The sequence below is a fragment of the Poecile atricapillus genome, chromosome 1 (assembly GCF_030490865.1).
Source record: "Poecile atricapillus isolate bPoeAtr1 chromosome 1, bPoeAtr1.hap1, whole genome shotgun sequence".
NCBI lineage: Eukaryota > Metazoa > Chordata > Aves > Passeriformes > Paridae > Poecile > Poecile atricapillus.
In genome coordinates this window covers 95,947,783-95,973,075 of record NC_081249.1, presented here as the reverse complement: position 1 = coordinate 95,973,075, position 25,293 = coordinate 95,947,783, and the positions used below count along the sequence as shown (strand labels likewise).

The following is a 25,293-nucleotide window of genomic DNA, read 5'->3' as shown; positions in this document are numbered from 1 at the left end:
TAAAATATTACAACGATAACATTATTTTTTTTCTGTTGGTAAAATTAGCTTGTCTGGGTTTTCTTGTGAAGGATTGTTTGTATATATGGGTGTCTATATACATATATATATATATGTGTGTGTGTAGAGGCCCGTTGTTACGAATGGTTAAATATGTGTTAATGTGTTAAACTCCTTCTACACATTGGAAAAGCTCCTCCAACAGGCAGAAAAAAGATTTATCTACTGTTTTTAAGCGCGTGCAAACACTTTGGTTAGTGAGTCATTGAATGTTGCTAGAAAAGGATAAGTCAAAGAGACCTACCTGAACAGGTGGATTTTCATTTCCAAAGATTGAGAATATCAAAATATCCTCAGCACTCTTTCCTTATTGCCACCACCTTCATCCAAGGGTATGTTTGTTAGCTGTAACAAGTCTTGTCTCCCTTAAACCTAAAACCAAGCCCAAGACAATGGGCAAATATGCACAGTGGTAGTGAGTGCACATAGTCCAGATTTGGCACTGGTTTATATATTAGGTTGTTCATTCTCCCTGTGCAAAATTAGGATAGCAGAGTATGAGGAGATCAGTAAGGGGGCTTGTTCTTCAGTGTACAAAGAGATGTTGAGTTGTACAAGGGTAAGTTGTAAGATATGCTAGAATTCTGTGGAAAATTTTACCTTTTTCATGTGCTTGCAAGCATGTGTCTAGAGAGGGATAAATTCTCTGCACTGTGTTTTATTAGTGCCAAGGACAGTAATTTCTGGCCCATAGAATGAAGGGTTTTATTGATTAGAGGGAAAAGTGAGATCAGATCTTGAATTCTAAATACATAGGTGTGATTCTTAGTTGCCATGTTATATCTGCAAGAACTGTTAGAATCTGTCAAGGAAATGTAAGGAGTAGTTTGGTGAACTGGATATTTTGGCATTTTGCTGCTGCTCTAGAGCCATTGAGCTACTGCGGCTCAGGGAGTGTTGTGTTGGTTGCAACCACGACACAACACTTGACTGTGGCTTTGAGTCACAAGGTAGTGCCAGGAAAGGGCACGCGTGGCCCTAAATACAGACATTTATGGGGCTGTGAGCTGCTGCTGCTTGCACTGCTGTGGCAGGGCTGAGTGGGTATCTGAAGATCATTTCTGTGTCTGTAGCGACCAAGAGACCAGACCTGGAATCGACCTCGCCTGCTTCACGGGGAACCACAAGGAAGGGTAAATAGCCAGAGATTCCCTCCTTCACTGCTTCCTTTGGCAATGCTCTGCTCTGTGGTGATGAGCCTGTTCAGATGTGCTGGTGTCCCAAAGAGTGGGTCAGTGATGTGGCTGGACCCTTCTGGCTCCTTACTAAAAATTCTTCTCCCTGTAAATTTCCTGGGGAACCATTTCTAGGTTTCCTCTCGTGCCTTGGCTGCCAGTGCCAGCTGAAAGGCAGCGCGGTGCCACCATGGGCAGTGAAGCCATGCCGTGGTAGCCTGGCCCAAGCAGGGCCACGTCCCCTCTTTCTAGCTCTGTCTCCATGTGAGCTGTGTGACAGCAGCCTGTGTGAGGACCTGAAGGTGCTTTCTGTGTTTGATCTTAGCTCCTCGAAGACCAAGGCCGAAGTCCAGCACTCCTTCCTCCCCGGCAACTCAACAAACTGTGATGGGTAACTAGCAACAGCCTCCTTTTCCCATTGTCTCCCATCTCTTTCACTTCCCATCACACCTCCCACCCCAAACCACCGCACATCCTTGTCTTGTCACCTTCCATGGAGAGGATGAAGACTTGTTGGTGCAGCTTGGCTTGCTGGAGCACTGGCCACACTGGTTCTGCAATTCTGTTGTTTGATCCCACGCTTTTCCCACGGCTGATGAGCATTTTCTGCAGGAAGCATGTGACACTCTGCAGAGAGACCACGTTGTTGCACCTGGCCTTCAGCTCCATTCTCCTGCTTCATTGTGCTTTTTCTGATGCATTCAAACAGTGTTCCTAAGAGTCAAACTTGGCTGGCCTGGCACAAGAACACACCACAGTAGTTCAGCCCCCCTCTAGGCATTCCTTGGGCAAGACTGCGTCTCTTGGTGGCCTCACCACTGACTTTCAAAGCAGCTGGTTTTCTTCTGTCCATGCCTTTACATTGCCCTCACCTGGAAGTGAGAATGCTCTGCCCTGATGCTGCTTTTGAGGCTGTGTTATGTTTTTTAAAATCGATACCTCATTTCTGCTTTTGGTGAATATTGGGATGTTTCTTCATGGTTTAAGACATTGGCAGCCTCTGGTACTAACAATATTTCTTGCAGATCTGACAACTATGCAAGGCAGCAGTGTCTCAAGGGATATTGTGCTTTTAGCCAACCTGTTACTTCTCTTGTGCCTGTGTTGGGCTAAACCTTCAATGTAGATATAAATGGAGCCATACGTGCAAATCATATTTAATTCAGTCATTGGCTATGGCACTTGGCAAAAGTGGTGGAGGTGTTTGTGGCAACAGCTTCTTTCACAGTGGCAGGTGTGCAAGACCAGTCCTGTGTCCTTGCAGTATTTTGTGGCCAGTGGGGTAATAAATGTGAGCAGGCTGATGTGCCTAAAATCTGAAGCTGAGTGCAAGTTAAAAATGAAATGAGCAATATCAAGTGCCTTGGCACTTTTTTCTGGAGCAGTCTTGCTTTCATATCAACTGAGATATTTCACACACTTCAGGATCTTTTCCAGGGAATTTACATTCCCTACTTTGCATTACTTGAAGTAAATTTCTGAGCTTTCTTGTTTTTTACACTGGAGAAATCAGATACTTATAACAAGGCATATAAATTTGGCTGGGCTAAGGATATTAATTTCTGTTTCCCTGCCTGGTGATGTTGTCTGAATCACTTTTTATGTTCTTTTATTTTTGCCAAATTTTTAAATTGGGTTTTTTCCAGTATCTTCATCTCATAAATTTGCTTTCTCCTTGACTCCTCTTGGCCAGTGTTCTTGTACTTTTTCAATCTTGCATTCCTTCTAAGCACATGGGAATTTCTTTACGTATTCCTATATTCATTGTGTCATTCTGTTTAATTTTTTGCATTATATTTGTGTAGTTTTACACATCTCTGCCTATTAACCTCTTTCTTTTTAAAATTCTTCTAATTTTGCAGAATATAGTTTTCCATTTATTGTTTTTGGTCTAAACCATTGAGTCTATGGTTGCAGGTGATGCTGTGGTGTGATGGTTCATGTATTTTTTAAATAATAAGCCACCATTTTTTCCAGCCTCACATGACTTTCTTCATGTTACCTCAACTCCCCAAACTACTACATCTGCAAAAATGTCAGAGCAAGAGACTGGTAAATGGCATTTATTTTATTTTTCTTGATATTGAAGTGGTACGATTTTTCTTGATATTCAAATGGTAGGATTCCCATGTCTTTATGTTTCCTGTATTTTTAATGTTGCCTCCAGCGCTCTTTCATTTGTCCATTATGGCTTCACGTTATTTGTAATAATAACCAGTGTATAATTGGCAGTTTTAACCTCAAGTAGGTGATATTGATACCACCTAGCTCCTTCAGGCTAGTATTGTATTAGTGAAGGGTTCTGATGTGGTCAGTGGGGCAGAATTTAGCACTTAAGGGGAAACTCACAGGCTTTGATGAATTTTGTGATATCAGCATAACAGATAACTTTGGCAGGGGAGATGTTTTTCTTTACCTAGTAGACACCCTTTAAAGAGATTCTTTGGTTGGACTTTGGTTTCCTGTTATAACTTTTTTAGGTAGTCTCTAATATTTAAAAGGCTGCTGCAGTACAGAATTTTGGTCCTAAGAGCTATTTTTACTGTTACTTCTGCTAATAATTTATTATTTCCCTCCACATATTCATGAAGAATATAGGTTTTAGGCACAATTTTTGCATTTGTATTTAAGCGTGAGATTTTCCCAAAGTATAGCCATAAAAAATAGTAGAAGGTTGCTGTGAGGTTCTCATCCTTGGTTCTGTTCATGCTAGCATGATTTAACATGTGACATTTTATTACATCAGTGCATCAAACGTCACTCTCTTTCTGGGGACCGATCAAATGCAATTGGGAAAATGAGCACTGACATGGTTTGTCATCTGAAGATTAGCTAGTTGCAGCATACATACACTATTTGTGTTTTCTCTAGTCTTATTTGGTTACAGTTTGGTCAGTGTTCTTTTAGCTTCTCTTTACAGATAAATTTAGAGAAGCTTTTATCTATTGCAGAATTCACACTGAACACAAACACGACACAGCTGTACTAATACTTGGTGGGTGGTGCTGACAGTTATCTTGCCTCTGCATGAACGCAAGATTTTTGTTTTCTTTTGAAGTTGAGAACTCTATCTATCCAAGGTCATTTCTATCTTCCCTAGACAGAAAACTTTTAGCAGTTTATCAGGCATGACTTTGCTGCTGTCTGCAGGATTGTTCTCACCAAGTTACCACAGCCTTCTCTCTTGATTTAAAGAACTGGGATGCTTAGATTACTTATTACTTGGCCTTACACTTTAATAAATCATGAGTGTTCTTAACATTAAGAGTACCCACTCTTCCTTTTTTCATATAATACTACTCATAGAAATGTTTCTTTCATGCTCTAGGCTGCATAACTTCTTTAATGGAAATGGTTAGGGCTGATAGAATCTGATTTTTATTTTGTTTTTGCATTTGTGTTTGTATTAATGTATTGTCACAAAAAACCATAAAACATAAAAGTATTTCAAGACATTTTCTGGCAAAGAATGGTCTGTCTCAACAGTCCAGCTTCTATCAAAGTAGCTTTGTGCAGTTGCAGGGAGAATCTGATTCTTGGCCAAAATATGAATTTGTAGGAAAATGTTTTGATACCACCTGTGTGAAAATTGTGTGCATGCTGTATCAAAATAATGTTGGGCATTTGCAACTCCTTATTTAAAAAACTTGTCTGGGATATCCAAATTAAAGTGTAGGGAGAAGTTTGCTGTCAGCTGTTGCTTTGGATAGAATTTTAAAATCAGATGCAGACAGCTGGCCTAATAGCTAATGCTTAAGATTAAATGTTACATATCCAGAAAAAAAAATTACCCCATGAGACAAAAATGGAGTAGGCTACCACAAATATCAATTAGAAGTGTGTATACAATAAATCTAAAATAAGTTTTTGTTCCTTGGACCTGCTAAGGGCTGAAGATCACCATTTCTAAAGGCTGATTTAACTTACTGCTTCAAGATTATTTTCATATTTGATCTTAGCTACCCAGGGATCAGGCCTGAAAAGCACTTCTCATCCCTCCATGGAAACCAGAGGGAGCGTGATGGGTAAATAGCTTATAATTCCATTAGCTTTTCCACTGCTTGCCATCCCTTCCAGCAGCTGTGGGGAGTGCCAAGGTTCATTCAGACACGTTGCTTCGAAGACTGCTTGATGCTGGGCTTTCTCCCCACACTCCACCCCCACCCCTGCTCAACTCAGCCATTTCGTGCAATCTAAGCTGGAAAATAATTCCCCACAGTGTCTGAATAACAATCCACAAATAGACCTCTGCTAGCTTTTGTTGCCTCTAGGTTTCTTCTGGTCGCTGCAGTTTTCTTTCAAAGAGTAAGTACTTTTTAAAAGAGGCCACTGGGAAGAAGAGTGCCTCACATGAGCTACTGGAATTGGCCCTCCTTCATTTCTCACCAGCTTCAGTGTTCATCTAACACCTCATTTCTCAGTTGATCTTTACAGCTGCTGTCACCTTGCTTGATCTCACATCAATGTTGTCTTGAACTGCCCAACAGCTAACTACTGGCCAAATACTGTGGGATCTGAAGCCAGTTCTAATTTTAACTCCAGATTTTCTTTCAGCTTTTGATGAAAGTCAGCACATTTCTTCAAGATCTGAAACGTCTGGCATCCGAGAAATGCCATCAGCTGCACCTGGTAATACTTGAAAAATGTACCTTTAGATAGAAATTGCCCCAGAATTTAATCAAAAAATTGGTATATTGTTAGTTAAGTTTGACTCAAAATAACTTCAGAATTGTCGTAATTAAGTTGCTCTCTCAAATACCAGGTTAATTTAGGAAATATTGCATGAAATAGCAAATATTCTCTTCTAATTTTGGCCTATATTCCTGGTATATTTACAGGTCTATATTACTGAGTTTGGTGTTAATAAGCACATCTTATTCCATAAAGTTGAGTTCTCTTTTTAAATTGCAGTGCTGCAGAGGGGTAGAGTGAAAGGTAATTTAAGTTTTGTTTAAATCCCTGAATGAAACCATTCTAAGTTGAAACTGTTAAGTAAGTTCCATAGAAACAGCAGTAACAGTTGCAATGAACATATAGGGTACAAAATGGTGGAGAATAGACCCTTAAATACTTTAATTAAAATATATTTAAAGCAGTGATTAAATTAGACATTTTGCTGTGAGAAAGAGAGACTGCATAGGCACAAGACTAACAGAAACAAAAATGTACAATGCCACCTGTATTGCTGTATTGCTTGAGTAGAACTCTGTAAATAAAAGGCACAACATTGTAATTAAGGAAAATATTTGCAACGAATTGCTCTTTACCAGACACTTCCATGGTAGATCTGATGCTTTCAGACACCCCTTGAAACTTGTTATACCAGACCCCCATGGAACTGAAGTGGTGGATTGATGGTATTTTATTGACATTTAAATTAATTTCACTTAATAATATGTAATAAGCTATATTGTTTTCCTGTTCTTCCTTGTCAACATTTATCCTTTAGGCTTCTTCTACTTCCTCAATTCATAAAATAAGCTAACTTACCAATACCTTACAAAATGGGACACAGAACAAATGCAATATTATCAGTGCTCAAGGTTCTGTTTCGTTTAGTGGCTTGTTTCTTCCCTGCAAGAAGAAATCTTTAATATCCATTCAATAATAACAATTTCCTCCAAAGTCTATTTCAAGTTGTTGCCAAAACTCCCTTGCAGCAAAAAGTAGTTTAGGTTCAACTTTCATCACATTTCCACTTGCCACCTTTTTTCTGCTGTGAACAAATTTTTTTTCTAAGTCTAAATGGCCAGCCTGTTAAAGGACAGTTTTATATCTGTCACTTCTTGATCAGCAGCTAGAAAGCATTTTTGGTACTGAGAGACTGATCTTTTGCACCAACTTGTATGAATTTCTTCTTTCTGTTGGTGTAATCAGAAACCTTTAAACTCCAGAAAGTATAGAAGATTCACAGGAGCTCTGTCTGGCATCAGATACTGGATCTTCTTGTCACCATGTAGGGCTGCATGTCTTCTTATTCACATAATACAGAAAGGACTTTGAAGTGTGCAGTACCTTGTTTGTGTTTGCAGTGACATCATCTTGAGCAGCACAGCTTGTGTGTTTGCTATCCCAGCAACAGTCAGATTCCTTGGCACTTTAAATCCAGATTTTCTGTGCAGCTCTTCATGAATCACAGACAGTTTCACAATTCCCCTCTAAAGCATCTGGAGTCATGGAACTACCATCAGCTCAGTCTGGTATTGAAATTTTTTGCAAACTGAGTGTTCTTGAATTATCAGAAGGGTTCCCAGGATGCTTTTGGGGAGATGTTGATGTTCCTTACTTTGGGGATAAGAGCAGCTGCAAGATAAAAATTCTGCATTAGGTACTATTTTTGTTTAAGGCCGTATCTATGATGTTTAAAATACTGGATTATTGTCTTCTTTCCAAATTATGAGTTCACTTTTACAGTACTATTTGGTAGTATTACCCATGATTGCCACTGACTAATTATGTATTACTTAATGGAATATAATTTTACCATGAGTAACTGTGGGGCTTATAACCAAACTTTAATTTCTCTACTATATGCACTGTATCATGATACAGATAGCTGTTGTATTACTTCAAGTCATAGCCTTTTTTATTTTCTGTTTACTTTGTTATTACTGAAGTGTATTTCTGTGGTTATTGGTGTTTAAGACATCATCCTGGTCAGTTACAATGTTGGAGAAAGAGAGTGAGGTGTGCAGGAAATTCTCTTCAAGGATTTATTTTCTATAAATGTTGTTCATGTTCAGTTGTGGGTTGAAAGCAGCTTAATATGTGCTCAAGTTGTAAATCCAGAGGTTGCATAGAATATTCAAACATATCTCTCATTAAAGAGGATTCTTATACTATGACCAAAATCCTTTGATGGAGATTCAAGGTAGCACAGTGAACATTGCAAACACAAGTCCGGGTTAGGAGTCTTTTTAAAAAAAACATCTTGAGACTTGATAGTCTAGATGGAAATTTTCTAGGGGGAAAATTATTTAGGGAGATAAAGGTTTGTCAGCTTTCTGCATGTTTCCTAAATGATCAAGCGACTTTCTTTCATATTTTCTTCCTCTATAGGACAAATCTAATGCTGAACACAGGAACTCTCATTTTTTTCTCTTGGTACACTCTGAACCTTGTCTTCTACTGCAGACCTCTATAGATATTTGTAATTGTTCTATAGTATCCCCCTGTACACTAACAAGTAGGTACTTCCTTTTATATTTGCCATCTTAACAGCTGTGTTGAACACTTCTTTAAACCAGTGGTAGGCAAGGAGAAGACATTCAGAAAATGTATTAGTCAAACTCTTTATTATTCCCATTTTTCAGCAAACAAAATGAAGATGCAGAGGACAGTAAATAGCCCTGTGCCACAGAGAAGTGTGTAGTCAGATGTAAAGGGATAAATTTCTGAAACCCTTTGCATCCACCCCCCCATCAATCTAATCTACAAACTTTTGATGTATTTTTGAAAGATTTTATTTGCTAAAACTGGAGGAGTCTAACAGAGTTCTTTCAGAACAAGAACTTCATGTTTGAAATGTTGTCTTTGTTGGTCCATCAGATTTGTGCTCTTTTTCTGTACTGTGTTCTTGTAAGTGTGGTGACAGTTTCCAAACTTTGATTCCCTTTTCTTAGATAAACTGTTTGACTATCATCTGTTTGTGTTAGGAATTTGCTCTATGCTTTTATGAGAAACGTTTTTCTTTTTCAATAATATATTCTTAGACAAGAGAAGGGACTCTTATTCCGATCTTTGCATTCACAGTTGTCATTTGCATATCTATTTGCTAATTGCAGTAAAGTGCAGTAAATGTGACTCCTCTTGCTGCTTATCTTTGTCTTCCAGTGTCAGTATGAGATTCTGTCTGTCCAAAGTACTTCATACCTGTTCAGAATGGAAACTTGTATATTAATCAACTATTCTGTTAGAGATTCTTACTGATTTTGGTTAAGAAAGCACAAGTAGGTTTTCTTATACCAGTGTGCCCAGCTCTTGATGGAAATCCTTATTAAGTTCGCATTCATGCATTTTTTTAAATTCACCTTTATGCATTTTTCAGTGGAGAACCTATTGTTCCTCTTTTTTTTTCCAAACATATATTAGTTTTGACCCAAAGTTCATATTTTTAAGCATGATGAAGTATATAATAATCAGAGCTAGTTAGTAGTTTTTCAGATTAAACATAAGGTGGGCAGTATCTTTGATGCAAACAAAAGTTCTGGCTATTTATTCATTGTCTAGTTTGCAATTTATAGTTGGAAAATATTTCATGCCTGAAAAAGAATGTGTAATTTACTGCAGTTAAAAAGCAGCTCTGGAGCATCACTATTGTGCAGTTGGAGCAGTGTTTGGCTAGTGACTGTGGGGTTTGTGGCAGTATCAAGTGACTATAAATTGATGTAGGATTTATTTGGTAGAAGGAGTATCCATGAGAAACCACAATTTACATATTGACATATTTGGGTGTGATTAAATAATGTTTTCATATGCATGGAGAGACTGCCATAACATCTCAAGATAGCTTCCATCTCTAATCTTAGCTCTCCCGAGGCCAGTTCTGGAGCCCACACCTTTTCCTTTCCTGAAAACCACGAGGACTGTGATGGGTAAACAGTGATTCCATTCTAATTTCTATCATTTCACAATACTTAAATAAGAAAATCTGTATTTTAAAATTTAGTCCAAACATTTAAATTATTTTACTGATAGAGGCAATGCCAAGCATTTCAGCAAGATGGTCAGTCATTTATGTAAATGATGAGATACTTAATTCTTAAGCTTCTCAATTGCTTTTCCTAATTTTCTACTCTATAGGCTTAGTTCACTGAAAGCTTAACTGTCTGTATACTACACTAAATCAACTAAGCCCCCCTGATTTTGAAGTGGAATAACCTTGTAATGAATGCAAATAGTTATGTAAAAAAGCTGTGTGTAATATGGACTTTATTCACACAGTTCTGTACTGACAAAGCTTTAAAAAAAAAAAGTTCACCTCTATTTCTGAAGGCAGTTTTCTGGTTTAATCTCAGTTCCTCAGAGACCAAAGCTGAAATCTACTTCTCCTGACCTTGCAAGCCAAGGAACATTAGAGGGTAAAAAGATATTTTAATTTTTTTTCTTTTCCTTGCCATCATTTCATATAATTTTAACCTGCTTTGAGAAGTATCTATGGTTTGTTAATGCACTTTAAAAATTTGCCATACTAATGACATGATTATGATGTTTGAACATATGCTCTTCTCCATCACTTGAAAAGTCAGTTTTGAAGGGATCAGTGAAAAAAAGAATTTGTTACAGAGTTCCTGTTTGACTCTATGTGTATTTTTTATTTTGAAAATTCTTCCTATTCCTTTTGAAATATTTCAATATGGCAGAAAAATAATTTTGTGTCTTCTTACTGATGCAGATTTGTTAGCATACAGAACTTTTTTATCTTTTTGCATGAGAACTAAAGTTCAAGCTTGATGAGTAGGAATGTTAATCATTGGGTTAGAGACTAACTGTAAGGAAGAATGGAAATTATATTTCACAGGGAATTGCAAGGCCTGTCATGTGAATGACGAAAGCTTATACATTCTGTTCTATATAAAAAACAATAACAGTGAAAACAGTAAGAAAATACTTATTTGCAAAAATTACTGAACTTTTAGGAAAGCTGGGAGTTAAGACTGAATATTGATAGCATAGTGTGCAGTTTATTCCTTCATACTAGAAAAATTAGTGACTAGTATTTGTAGCTGCTTGCATTGAAGACATATCCAGGACTTGTCATCCTGAATTTTGAATTCTAAGATGAGTCTTGGCTCATGCTCTGCCTGCATTTCCTGCTGGTTTTGCAACTTCCAAGGAAATGTAAGGAGTGGTTTGGTGAATTGGATATTTTGGCATTTTGCTGCTGCTCTAGAGCCATTGAGCTACTGAGGCTCAGGGAGTGTTGTGTTGGTTGCAACCACGGCACAACACTTGACTGTGGCTTTGAGTCACAAGGTAGTGCCAGGAAAGGGCACGCGTGGCCCTAAATACAGACATTTATGGGGCTGTGAGCTGCTGCTGCTTGCACTGCTGTGGCAGGGCTGAGTGGGTATCTGAAGATCATTTCTGTGTCTGTAGCGACCAAGAGACCAGACCTGGAATCGACCTCGCCTGCTTCACGGGGAACCACAAGGAAGGGTAAATAGCCAGAGATTCCCTCCTTCACTGCTTCCTTTGGCAATGCTCTGCTCTGTGGTGATGAGCCTGTTCAGATGTGCTGGTGTCCCAAAGAGTGGGTCAGTGATGTGGCTGGACCCTTCTGGCTCCTTACTAAAAATTCTTCTCCCTGTAAATTTCCTGGGGAACCATTTCTAGGTTTCCTCTCGTGCCTTGGCTGCCAGTGCCAGCTGAAAGGCAGCGCGGTGCCACCATGGGCAGTGAAGCCGTGCCGTGGTAGCCTGGCCCAAGCAGGGCCACGTCCCCTCTTTCTAGCTCTGTCTCCATGTGAGCTGTGTGACAGCAGCCTGTGTGAGGACCTGAAGGTGCTTTCTGTGTTTGATCTTAGCTCCTCGAAGACCGAGGCCGAAGTCCAGCACTCCTTCCTCCCCGACAACTCAACAAACTGTGATGGGTAACTAGCAACAGCCTCCTTTTCCCATTGTCTCCCATCTCTTTCACTTCCCATCACACCTCCCACCCCAAACCACCGCACATCCTTGTCTTGTCACCTTCCATGGAGAGGATGAAGACTTGTTGGTGCAGCTTGGCTTGCTGGAGCACTGGCCACACTGGTTCTGCAATTCTGTTGTTTGATCCCACGCTTTTCCCACGGCTGATGAGCATTTTCTGCAGGAAGCATGTGACACTCTGCAGAGAGACCACGTTGTTGCACCTGGCCTTCAGCTCCATTCTCCTGCTTCATTGTGTTTGGGTGCTGGGTCTTGCTTTCTCTGATGCATTCAAACACAGCAGTGTTCTTAAGAGGCAAACCCAGCTGGGCTGGGAATGCTCTGCTCTGCTGCTGCTTTTGAGGCCGTGTTAGGGTTTTAAGATCAAGTCCTCATTTCAGCCTTGGTGAATCACAGGATGTTTCTTCACCATTTGAGACACTGGCTTCCTCTGGCAGTAATGATATTTTTGCAGTTCTGGTAGCGATGCAAGATGGGAATTATCCCAAGAGATATTGTTGTGCTTTTAGCCAACCTGCCACTCCTCTTGGGCCTAGATCTCAGTAAAGCATAAGTGTAGACATGAAAGGGGCCATATGTGCAAAACCATATTTAATTACTCCCTTGGCTGTGGCAATTCCACTTCTCTTGTAATGTGATCTCTTCATATTTCTTCTAGCAGCTTCTTCATCATTTTCATCATCAGTGCATTTTCACACCTTTACATAAGGAAATCCATGGCATGTTCATTTGAGATATTTTCCTTTCCCCAAGATCTTGTTTCTTAGTAATGTCTTGAATCGTGTTCAGTCTACATGTTCAGATGATGCGAAAAAATGTTTTGTTTTGGTTTTGTTTTTCCAGCTTCACTGGACTCTAATCATATTAGTTTCCTGTCCCAAACTTCTGCATCTGCAGAAATATCAAAACCAGAGACTGGTAAATTGTATTTATGATACTTCCATTGCTTAGTATTTGGTTTTGCATCAAGGATGTTACAGGCTGTTTGCTTGGCTTGCTTGATGTCTGAAGCAGAATTTTGTTTGCAGTGTCTGATAGGCTCTATAATTACATGGTGATATTTTGTGGTATAGGATCAAATACAAATAAAACCACAGGAATTCATGTTTTTTGTGTAGATTTAAGCTGTTGAATAGATTAGGAGCAATAGGACCAATAGCTAGATGGGTTCATTATCAGTTATAAAGATACGTTCTTGATATTTCACTGCAGAGGATTTTCTATTAGCCATATCGTACACATTATTTTTCAGTTTTCTCTATTCATGAGACTTTTTTTCAAGTTATGTTGCTATTGCACCTTAGAACTTTTATTGCTGGGGTCACAGGTATTCAAGAATGTATTTGAAGGCATTGCAAATGTGCAAGAGATAAGAAAGAAAATCATCCTAAACCTGGCAGTCAATATTTCAACAGTTTTGTGTTAGATTTTCTGTCCCAGTCTGTCTCTTCAATATATCACAGAAGTTGTGTTAATGTATATTATATCAATTAGATAAATACTGCAAATGACAAATTGCTTGATGTATAGCATGCTAAAACCTGTAAGTCAAAATAATGGCTTTTGCTATATGGAAACATGCAAAGCTTTAGAAATGGAAATACCTGGTTGTACAAATTCATATTTGCGTGCATTTAAAGTGAATGGGTCTCTCTCTGTGGTGCAGGTGAAGTCAAAAGCACAGGGTTTTTTTCATGTTACATGGGCACAGAACATTTGACTCCTGTTGATAAATCTGCTTTTAGGAGGACAGCCAAGGTTCCTGTCACTGTGTGTCTGTTAGATGCATGTGACATCTTCAAAATTTTGAAATTTTATTACTTTCTTTTAAAGTTGGAAATTTATGAAACTCTGTTGTAGCGGTGTTGGCATCTTGCAAAGCAATGTAAATCAATCTTTCTTTTTCTGGTTTTTGCCCCCCTTGCTATGTGTGCATCGGTGTGAATCTGTCTCAGGGATGTTTACATTTTTCCACAGTTACAAGTTCAGCTGACCTGGAAAAATCTCTGCCTCCACTTTCCAGAACACCTCATGTGCTAATAACAACCGCGGGTAATAGTAATGCATTAGTTTATCAGTTTAACCCCTTTTGGTGTTTGGACAGCCATTTTTGAAATTTTATTAATCCTAGATATTTTGATCATCTCCCATGTTGTCCTCTGAGTCATGATCATTGAAAGCATCCTTTTTTTTACATGACAACTTTTCTTTCTGCTGAGAAACTCACCTGGTAGTGTTTCTGATCTCACATTAATTTCTCAAAAACCTTCTAGGGCTATTTTGAGATATACTTAAATGAGGTAAACCTGTTTTAATACTACTAAACTAGGTTTAATACTACTACTGACTAAATAAGAATTCCAAAATTACTTGTTGTTTTCTTACAAGCCTAATTGTTACATGCTCAGTTAGAACACGTTTTTATCCTAAATATTGTCTTGCCAGCATAGGAAGCTCCTTTCTTACTATTTTTTTGCTGTTTAGTGATTTATTTTTTTTTTTAACTTTATCCTTGATTTTAATGTGTGTATGACAGATTATATGACATTAAAATTCACTAAAAAATATTGACACAAACCAAAGCACCTAAGAGAAATATGACAGGTGCTTTTTTCATGGAAACAAATTTGCAGTGCTTTTTAGTTTTTATAGTTTGGAGGGGGCAGGGGGTACTGAGTGCTTTATCTTTATATTTATGGTATTAGAAGTTTTTATCTTTGTATTTTCTGGGTCACTTTAAGCTATGTGGACTATGTGATCCAAAGCAATATTAGCTTTATCTAGACGACAATTTCTTTTTAGTTCTCACTTTAAGCACTACCTTCAGCTCACACTCTAAACCAATACTGCTCCATCCCTGAGGTAAGGTGTGCTTATGGTGAAGTGCAAATGAGGTGTGCTATAACATACCAAATTTTTTGGTTGTTTTTCTATGACAAAGAAAAGCTGTGTGTAGAAAGAATTAATAATCATAGATAACGTGACGTGGTTTTTTTATAGTTTTCGGTGGTATTCAACCTGTTCTTTCAACTCCTGTGGCACCTAGTAAGCCTGAAATAGCAGAAGCTGGACCAGGTACAATAATCTCTACCCAGTTTTTAATTCAACAGCTCAAGCCATGCTCTAGAACTCAAATGAAATTAATACACTGCTTTTATTTTCAGTGCACATTTGGATTAGCCTCTAACAGCTGATTTCAAATTTATGTTGCTGCTAATGTTTAAACTTGGTGTTTTCTCACAGTTATAATGCATATGGTAACTCACAGTCACATGATTCAGTATGTTGAAAAATAGATATTATTTTCTCAAAATAATTGAAAAACGATATTTGTAGAGTAGTTCTGATGAAAACACTGTGATGTAGGTTGCATATTGTTGTAGCATCACTAAAAATGTTAACATGAGTGTATCCTTAACAGCATGAAACTGGTTAACAGTTACAGACAGTGGTTTTGGACTGAAACCACAGCTGGATCTGTCGTCAGGTTTCTATTCCAAATTTTTTATGTTTTAATGTGTAACTAATTGATTGTTCAACATGTCCTTTTCATTAAATATCTACATTGTACGCAGTACAATCTCTCTTAAGTATTGGACCAGTACTCAAAATGTTCAAAATCTCTACTTAAAATCTTACTTGACAGTGGTTGAGATCCAGACCAGTTGCAATGAAGGCAGGAGGAAATAAATATCCAGAATTTTTGTGTGTCACAGATGCACTGATTTATAGTCATTAAAGTTCTGGGCAGTCCTGGATTTCTCCCTGATGTATACTAAACTGATGAATGTCCAAGCATTAGTGAAATATTTGTTGTTCTTGGTAAAATAAATTTATTTTTGCTCATGAAGGAAGAGTTTCTTCCATTAGCTCTTCACTCTCTTATGACTGTCATCATTTCTTCCAGCAGCAAGAAGTGAATCCATTCTGGAATCTTTCACACCTAAAACTTCCCATCCTTTTCAATGGCCAAGGGTAACATTAGGTAATGTTGTTTTCACCCAGTGAAAAACTCCGTGTTTGTTTTGAGTACTCCATCCCATATGAATGCGTTCCTTCCACATATCATTTCACATCCATAATCATTCTTTTTCCTGGTTAGAGAGTCTTGCTCTTCCATCATCATTATATCTTTGTTCTTGACATACCTGTGTATGAGAACAAGGTTCTGGGTGGATTTACTGTCTCAGAGAAGCAAAACTTGTCTCTTGCATGATAAACACCATCATCCTCTTATTAGCATTCTATCTCTTTTACTCCCAGTACACACGCATGTGCTGATTGTCTCTGGTATGTAAAGCTTTCAAAATGGAAATTTTAATTGTTTTGGACTCACAGAATCTTATTTCTGATCAACATACAGCATTTCAATGTCATCTCCATTCCACACTTCAAAATCTGATCTCATCAGCTGGCTTTGACATTCCATACTAAGTTGTCTTCAATATGAACTTGTGACATGTGCTGTTTGTTGCGGGAAATGCTTGTTAAACAATTTTTCACTGAAATCTGAGCTCTTTCTTTCAGCTCCAAAAGAAATACCACTTATTCCTTCTAAACCGAAACCATCTGCTACCCCAGAAGTACAACATGTGAAACCTGGTAATTGTGCACAACAATTTCATAAGTTGGTATGCAGACAGATATTTTCTCTAAAATATCTAAGCAAAACTTCCTAAAAAGAACAGGAGTTATGCATTACATGAGCATCCTAACTAACTCATCATTCTCAAATTGGTCATTGACCCTCATAAATTTAATGAGTGTTAAACTCATCACTTTTATGCATTTGGGTCCAAATATAAACCAGTTCTCTAGTGTTCTAACCTTTTTAAAGGACTGGAATGGAAAAAAAAGTTCTGGGTAGCACAAAGCTGTTTTGATATCACTCCTATAAGCAATAAATATGATTATAATTTTTACAATGTCCTTTGCCACTCCCCATATCCCATTTTCACACTGACATACTATGGCAAAGATGATATCTTTGCTAATTCCACAGGAACATAATCATTGTGTCATGTATTTTCTACCTTTTGATACAAAAACAGACCTCTACTAATTATCTTTGAATTTGGTATTAAGGGAAAACAATTTGTTTCCTTTAGTGATTCAGGTACTGGACAAATAAATATTATGCTGTGGATTATTTGAGGCCTCAAATGCTTCTGTTCTCATGTCTTATAACCAGACAGATCAGTAAAACACAGGACCTGCCTTTATTGTCTTATGCCTCTCTTACAATCAACTGCAGGTACTGACTTAGGATTTTTAGCAAAATTTAGCCTTTAGACGTTTCCTTACATATAGATTCTTCAGTGTTCATTACAGTGTTCTTTTCTTCATCATCTCTCCTTTTTCACTATTCTCCCATTACAGAAGAGAAACTTATTTGCCGATTGAATCAAAAGCAGGATTAGAAATGTCTTGAGAACATAAATAAGGGGAAGGAGCCTTAGAAGCAGACTCTCACACAATCATTCAGTGTGCAATTTCATAAGAAACAAAGCTAAAAGGAGTGTGGGGTGTTACACACAAGATTAAGGCTTATCTACACTGCTTAAAATCTCCCTTGAACTGTTGAAATGATAACACTTTTGGCTTCGTGTTGATACATCTACTGATCGGTTTGATTACACTGGAATTTTTTCTTTTCTAGCCCCTAAACCACCACTTTTGGAGCCTAAAACTTCTCAGACTGTTGAACAACCAAAAGCAACCCTAGGTAATACATGTTTCTGTAGCTGTTAGTCACTCTTCTTTGCAGTCCAAGCCACATTTTGTACTCTGTTACTTTATCTCTATTTAATACATTTTTTTGAAAGAAGAAGAAAGTTAGGAGACAAGAATTCAGAAATGTTTTTCTAAACTTAGGAGAAAAGGAAACCATTTTTTGATGCAGTTTTGCTAGTTCCATGGTACAGTAAAAATTTTTAACTTCCATTTTGCTGAGAGGTTTTCTAGACCAACACTCTTTGTTCAGAAAACTCATTGGAAATACAATTGAAATGTAAAGGTAGTAGTAAATGGGGATGTTAATCCCAGAACTCCCAGTGAAGGATTCCTGTGGTACTAAGTTAACATGTTTTACGAATCCTTCTGAATGTAGTTTTGGTTTGAAAAACATCTCTCAGTCACTTCATGGGTCTCTGCTCTTTTTGTAGACATCAAACACTATTCTGCTGTGTCAATTGCTATGAAACATTTAATTGGAAAGTGGTCTCATAGCACTGCTTTTTTAAAAATGTACAAAGTTACTTACCTCTGCCTGAAACTCAGTTTACGCTTCATCTGAAATCAGGCTAACAGGCAGATTAGCTAATTACAATTTCTACATGTGCATGTTTGGTGGGAAAAGGGTTTCTAGGACTCATTTTTCTTAATTTTTTGCCACTTACATAGTACTGCTATTCTACTTATATTATCTACTTCAGTTCTATTAGCAGAATTCAATGACTGCAGTTATGAAGCAGTTCCATTATTTTTTAATCAATTCCATGTTCTTCCAGCTGTTTGCCAGTAATTTCTTTACTGTGCCAAAAATTGAGGACATTTCTGTATATTTTGTCTATATATGTCTTCTGATTGGGCTTTAAATTGACCTGGAATTCAAAAGCATAAAAAGCATTATTGTTTTAGCTCTTAGGCATCTAGCAAAAATGAATTTGCTAACTTAGTGAGATGAACATTCAGATGTGATTGCAAGCTTCCGTTTCATATTTAAATGCAATTACTCATTCTTACAGTGAGGAACAAACAGAGGTTTTGCTGGAGTAGTGAATTCTTAGGAAGATTTTTGAGAAGTCTTCTTGGCATATTTGATTCTACCATTTGCTTTTGTTCCCAGTAGCCATTCATTGCCTCATTTGATTTTTTTGTGATACAGTGGAAAGCATAAACTTATAAACCAGTATATTTCTTTCAGCTCCTAAGGAAGCAAAACTCACTACTTCTGCATCTAAACCTAGACCATCTGCCAGACCCAAAAAGCCACGAACTAAACCTGGTAATTAATTTCCATAGCAAGCATTTGTTATAGTGTATCACTTAAGTAGCACATTTTAGCTTGAATTTCTTCTGTGTGAATGTGAAGTTTGGCACTTAATCATCAGAAAGGTGAGGAATTCCTCTTCATGGAAAAATATTTTTGTATTGGACACCACCCCCCCCCCCCCCAAAAAAAAAAATAGAAGCAAAGCAAGAAAACTTTTAACCAAGTCACCAACTCATGCAGTCTGACAACAAAGCAAATTGTTTTCCTGCTTTTCATTTTGAAATAACAAGCTTTCCAGCTTAGCTCAGCATAGGGTCTAGACAACAAAAATTTTACTGTTTTGCTGATGGTTATAGTGTCTTACACAGAACCATAGTATTTGTATTGATTCAGTGATCATTAGTGCATATGTAGACTTACCTGAAACTCTGAAAGTAAGAATGGAATTTTGCTTTAGAATTCAGTAAAGACATATTTTATTATCCCAAATGAAATAGCACCTTCACACCGAGGTTAAATTTGGTCTGTGATGTATAGCAGAGAATAAAACACACCTGGCATTTTCTGGACCTGGAGAATAAATAAATACAGTTGTAAAAATATTTCTAGTGTTACATGGTTTATAATGAAATTAGAATGCTTGAAATTGCATAATTGTTTATTGTAAGAATATATTACTCAATACTGGAAGAGATCAGATGATTTTATTAAACTCTTTCCAGATTCCCCGCAAATAATTTTTTGCTCATGAAAAGAAATTCATTCTCTTCAGACCAAATTATTCCCTGTGAAGCTTGTTAAAGGAATGGCACTTATGACTTGGAATTGTTTCAGAATACTGTGCATAATTAGTTTTTTATGCTGATCACTGCTCCTTCATAATTTTTAGTGTAGGAAATCCAATGTTGTTTTATAAGAATCATTACTTTTGTCTCAGCTGTAGATGTCTATGTCTGAATATAGATCTGAGCCCTGTATGTTGTTTTTTGAAAGGGCTGAGAAAAAAAGCAACTCATTTGGAAACTGTTGCATAAATTTGTTTTACACCCTGGGACTGCCAAGATCAAGGTTTTATCCTGATGTTTCCACACTGAGTGGCTCTATAGAGAGTTTCTGTATGCCTGCAAGGAAAGAGACATTGTTCCATATTTGAACACATGCCTCTGGTTCTTTTCTTTCCCAGTAGTGGTCTCACTAATCAATCTGGTAGAATCCTAAGACTCACTTTTCAATCTTGATGAAGCTTGTCATGACTCTTGTAAGTAGGTAGTGAAACTGGCATGTGTTTTCATGTGACAAATGATGTTCCTGTTTGGAAAATCTTATTTGAGCTGTAAAATATGCAGTGCATGGGGTTAAGATTTGGTTTGGGTAGGTGACAAAATGATCAAAGAGCAGGAGCCTCTCTGTGTACGAGCATCAATTGGAAGTTCAGCTTAAGCTAGAAACTTGTTTCATGATAGTGGTTGTCACCTTTCCCTAACAGTGAATCAAAATAATGAACAATGTATGCCAAATTCATATTTAATCAACGATTTGCTAACAACTGCCTTTGCATCAAGCAATTATTTTTGCCTCTCATTATTAACATGATTTTTGTGCTGTTTCTGGTAAAGTATTTGCCTTCTTTGGCAGCGGAGAAAAAAGCTTCATTTAAAAAACCCCAAACATTTAAATGATTTTCATATTTTCCAGCTAACAAACTGTGAATTCTAGTGAAAGTTCACAGTTTCATTCTCTTTCTTGGTATTTGGGTAACTGAATCTGTTGCCTGCATGAAAACAAATAAGGTTTTGTTGCCAATGTGATCACGCCCAGCCATTGTCCTCACTTTTACTATTGTTAGCATGAATACCTCTCTCTAAATATTCTCCATTTTTCATTCTCCATTCATAATGAATTTTCTGTTGTGCACCCAAATGCACTGCAACACTTTCTTTACAGAAAAGTTTTTAAATATCTCCAGGGATTCAGACTTCACAGCCTCTCTGGGCATTTACTTAAATGCATAAATTATTTCTTCTGAAGACATTTTAGAGTATTTTGCATTCTTAGAATAGTGTCAATAGTATCAAATATAAAAGCTGTCTAAGCTATAAAAAAAATGTCAGTAAAGTAAAGAGAGAAAATTTAGAATTCTGAAATAATTCAATCTTTTAAATTTTAACACTGTCCACCCAGGTAAACCACCATAAACCTTCTTGTGGGGGAATAGAAATTTTAAATTAAGAATGTAATTTTTTATCCAAACTGACAAAGTTTTGGAAGTGGTCTCATATTTTATTGTATTTTAAAATTTCAAGGTAACTTCATTGAAATAAGTGTACTTGTGAGTCTTAAAATGCTTGTGAATTACAGCATGACAAATTGTTAGTATGTCCAAAAATACAGTTTGAAGCCCATCATACAATATTTATCCATCACTTTTTCTTTCCTAACTAAAATCTGTAGGGAGGGACAGAGGCTGAGTCAAAACAGAGTAAACAAAGCAAACTTTGAAGGATAAGCACAAAGATTACTCAATGATTGTAGATGTATTTAGGAATGAAAACAGATTCTGTTTGAAAAGTCAAGCTAATATCAAATAATTCTATCAATTTTGACTTCAAAGTTCTTTCTATTTTTCAGGGTGTTTGGAATTTTTTTCCTTTCAAACCCAATTAAATACTCTAGATAGAGATGGGAAGCTTGTTAACTTGATGATCTAATGTGCAGTAGCACTAGATAATCTGCTGGGATATTCAGCATTGCTTTCTGTGAATTTACAGTTATTTACACCTGAAGTCTTTCACATCTATCCTTTGTATCACTATGGGAGAAATCCAGGAAAGATTTACCAAAGAAAATGGAGTTCTCTGGAACTGTGGCTTTTCAGAGCCATAAAGAGATTTAAAAAATTAAATAAAACAGGGAGGTGAAGCTTTAGAGAGCTCATCTCCCAATGTTCCTGTAGGATAAATGTCCTTTTTTATTTTCCAAAGGCAGCAAAAGTCATACATACAGGCTTATTTCAGTAAATTTATCATTTACTCAGTGTTTCCATTCAAAGAGTTTTGAAGAGGTGGATTATATTTGGGAAGCAAGAGCAACTAAGCCGTACCAGCTGTTGCACATGTATTTCTTTTAAGAAAATTCTCTTTATTCCAGCAGCAGCCATTCCAGTGTCAGTCACTACTAGGAGTCCCTACACATATGAATGTCCAAAGACTGCAGAGGGTAATGATTATGAGTCATCCTTAGTCATTCTTCTTTTCATTGCTCTGATAATATGTGCAGTTGAAAACCCCATTTCCTGGAGGCTTCTTGCTTATTCATGTGTGGTCCAAACCCAGCAAAGGGAAGTACAGTCTTGGTGCTTTATTATTTCTCCATGTTTCTAACATGGAGATGTCTTCTAAAAAATAGAAAACTTCAAACGTATCTACTTAAAAGTTTCACTTACATTAGAAAAAGAAAGAATAAGGATATTGCAATAATAAAGATTTTATGGAATATAGAAATAACCATCTAAAAATGACTTTTAAATCTTCACACTGCTAAACAATTCCTGCAGAAGGCATTCTGTAGCACATTGCTTGATAACTTCTCAAACGTGTGGAAAATACTGCATTATTTCAAATAATACATCCAAATTTGTGTTCAATTTAAAAAAAAAAAGTAATTTTATTTTTAATGAGGAGCGCAGTTTATATAAAGTAATACATGGCCTTTTTTTAGTATGGGAAGATATAATAAGTGATGTGTTTAATAGATACATTTTTTATGCATACTAAGAACAAAGGTCTCTCCTTTGCAGTGAGTCCTGAAATGTTATATCTAATTCAAAAGAGAATTTGAATCACTGTTTGCATTTACTGTGCCAGTTGTATTCTGAAAAGGGCTTCAAGATGTTTTCAGCAGTCTATTTGCTCTTTAAAGCCTGGATGAAGCTGACTACATATAAGATATTTCACAGGAGAAGGACAGCTCTTAAATGATTTGATAAAATAGAATGAGTTTGATTTGGCCAATTAGTAACAAATCACTTAAACTCATAGTTTTCAACTACAAGTTCTACACAATTAAATATTCTCAAAACTCCTCTAATGACATTGATTTGTCAAGGTCAATGTCACATGAAAACCTTTTCTTAGCACTGTTTGTTAAGTCTCTTTTCTTTGGCTTTTAACTAAACTATGAGAAGTTAATTTTTCTGCAGAGGAGCATCCAGCTCTTTGGTTATCCATCAATTGGATAACCATTGCTTGTTTGGTTCATATCCAACGATACTTCATGCATTAAACACATAGTACAATTTTTTTTTTTTCTGTGATTATTCATTGATATGGACTGAGGGTAATTTCCTAGACTTCATTTCCTCATTACTGAAAGTGATTTGCTATGAGACCATTTACTTTCAGCTTAAATGCTGGTTTTCACAAAACAATCTTTTCCCAGTATCCAAAATACATATTCCTCACATTTGAAGCCCAAAGGATCTGCTAAGATCAAAACACCTCAAGCTGAATCTGATAAGCTACTTATTTTTAAATTATGTACTTTGAAGCTTGCCATTAGTGCAGAAAATAAAGAAAATAAAAACTTCAACTTTTTTTTCCTCTAGGTAGTTTTTCTTTTCTTTGCTTTCTGCATATGTAGTGAGAACATTTGAAAAATTAGTGACTAGTCTGAGATTTCTATGGACTATTTGGCCACTGTCAATAGAAGTTAATACTGGTTGTTTTGGGGATTTTTCTTCATTTGCAGCAATATTAATACTACAGAATATTGCATTGTGAATGTTAATAGACATCTAATAAATACTTTAGTATTAACCCACTCAATTGCAATCAAAGTTTTATAGTGTTATTTATTGTGAAGCCCATTTTTAAAATAGGTAGATGCATAAGAGAGTTTGGGAGATAAGTGAATGTGGATTATAGACCAGGTTCAATCTTTAGGTGTGGATATCTGTGTGTTATACACTACTTTACTTGTTACTGCCTTGAGAGGTAAGAATTTATGCATTAACATTACTTTAATAGATTTTCTTTTTTTGCCAAGAAATTTTCATAGATCCTGCAATCTCATCATTTTTTGACCCATTTGGTATAGCCTGTGGCCAGGAAAAGGGCATGATATAATGGTTTTGTGATCCAAATTGTAAGTGGATATGAGAAAAAACTAACTATAGGCTTTATCAAACTAAGTTTTTTCAGATAATAAATACAGCTCTACCAATATTAGCCTTTTAGCCCTCTGCTTAATTGCTCACTTTAGAAGAGAACTTCAACTATTTTGTCATGGTCTGCATGCTATTTTCTAGTACAGAGTTCAGTTTGGTGACTCCTGACATTCTGTATATCAAGAGTCCCTTGCTGTCTCTGAGTTAAGCTCTGTGATCTCTTCTCTTGTTTGTTCTTGGATTTACTGATTTATATCCACGTAATTTTGCTTCTATTGCCATCAATTTTGTCCAATAACTTATTTTTTATTTCAACTGTATTACTGAGAATTTTAACTGACCACAGTTTAAAAGTCTGCTTGAAGATCCACATTACTGTGGTGTTGTGTTAGTACCAGCTTTTATACTTACAACTGGAGTAATTTTAAGTTTTTGGAGTGTGGTCCTTACTCACTTTGTCACACTGTTTCTGTTGCAGTCTTGGAACCTATTACACTTAGAATTGAACCACCAAGGTCACCCATAGGTAAAAGTATTTCCTCGGCAAGCTGTTGTGTTTGCTTTATTTACATCACAGCAAGCATTACTGAAGTTAGTGAATCCTTATGCCTCAGGATTGTTTCATTTAACCTCATTTTTCTTCTAGGTAATTATCTTGCTTTGCATTCAGAACAGTTGGGTGTATTGCTCTCTTTCCAGTTGGAATATCTCCTTTATAGAAAAAGAAATTATGCTGCCAGCTCTGAATCACCTTTCTCATAATTATGCTTGTTTGCACCTGTTCCAGTTTTTATTTTAAAAACAAACAGAAACTGAGCTTCAAAAATTACTAAAATTCCACTTTCTTGCTTAGATTGTTGTAAACACATGGAGAGTATTACCTGACTTGCCTACTTCTTCTCAGTTGCAGGTGTTCTGTGGTTCTGTGGTTCTGAGGTTTCTGTGCTTGTGTGTTCAGCTGGTATCAGATGCTAATTCCTGTGCAATTTAACCAACTTATTGCCCACATTTTCTCTTCCAGGCCCAAAGGAGACTCAACGTGTTCCTTCTAAACCCAAAACTTCACCCAAACCTCATATCCCACAAGCCAAAGATGGTAAACTTCTTTGTGATTGTTTCTAGTACAGTTTATTTTGGACTGAAATGTATTTATGAACAGCTATTTAGTTATCTGAACCAGTTAAAACAGAATGGGGTTCTGTGATGTTCAGCAATTTAATTGTAGTTTTCATGAGTAGTGATATTTGCTAA

General features: G+C 36.8%; 1 protein-coding gene across 9 annotated transcripts in view; it reads left to right on the top strand.

Annotated features, from left to right (window-relative positions):
* The window catches only part of ABI3BP (ABI family member 3 binding protein), a 139,323-nt gene that overhangs the window by 64,269 nt on the left and 49,761 nt on the right, over positions 1-25,293 (top strand). For 5 of the 9 annotated variants that reach the window (XM_058862645.1, XM_058862671.1, XM_058862662.1 and 2 more), the window contains exons 17-34: positions 1,134-1,193; positions 1,561-1,626; positions 3,213-3,287; positions 5,195-5,260; positions 5,790-5,864; positions 9,764-9,829; positions 10,253-10,315; positions 11,334-11,393; positions 11,761-11,826; positions 12,728-12,802; positions 13,862-13,936; positions 14,885-14,959; positions 15,792-15,869; positions 16,412-16,486; positions 17,544-17,609; positions 18,810-18,890; positions 24,521-24,568; positions 25,064-25,138. In XM_058862645.1, coding sequence (XP_058718628.1) covers positions 1,134-1,193; positions 1,561-1,626; positions 3,213-3,287; positions 5,195-5,260; positions 5,790-5,864; positions 9,764-9,829; positions 10,253-10,315; positions 11,334-11,393; positions 11,761-11,826; positions 12,728-12,802; positions 13,862-13,936; positions 14,885-14,959; positions 15,792-15,869; positions 16,412-16,486; positions 17,544-17,609; positions 18,810-18,890; positions 24,521-24,568; positions 25,064-25,138 — 1,245 coding nt within the window. The remainder of the gene's footprint in view (positions 1-1,133; positions 1,194-1,560; positions 1,627-3,212; positions 3,288-5,194; positions 5,261-5,789; positions 5,865-9,763; positions 9,830-10,252; positions 10,316-11,333; positions 11,394-11,760; positions 11,827-12,727; positions 12,803-13,861; positions 13,937-14,884; positions 14,960-15,791; positions 15,870-16,411; positions 16,487-17,543; positions 17,610-18,809; positions 18,891-24,520; positions 24,569-25,063; positions 25,139-25,293) is intronic. The other 4 variants (XM_058862636.1, XM_058862679.1, XM_058862689.1 and 1 more) reach the window with 4 other exon arrangements.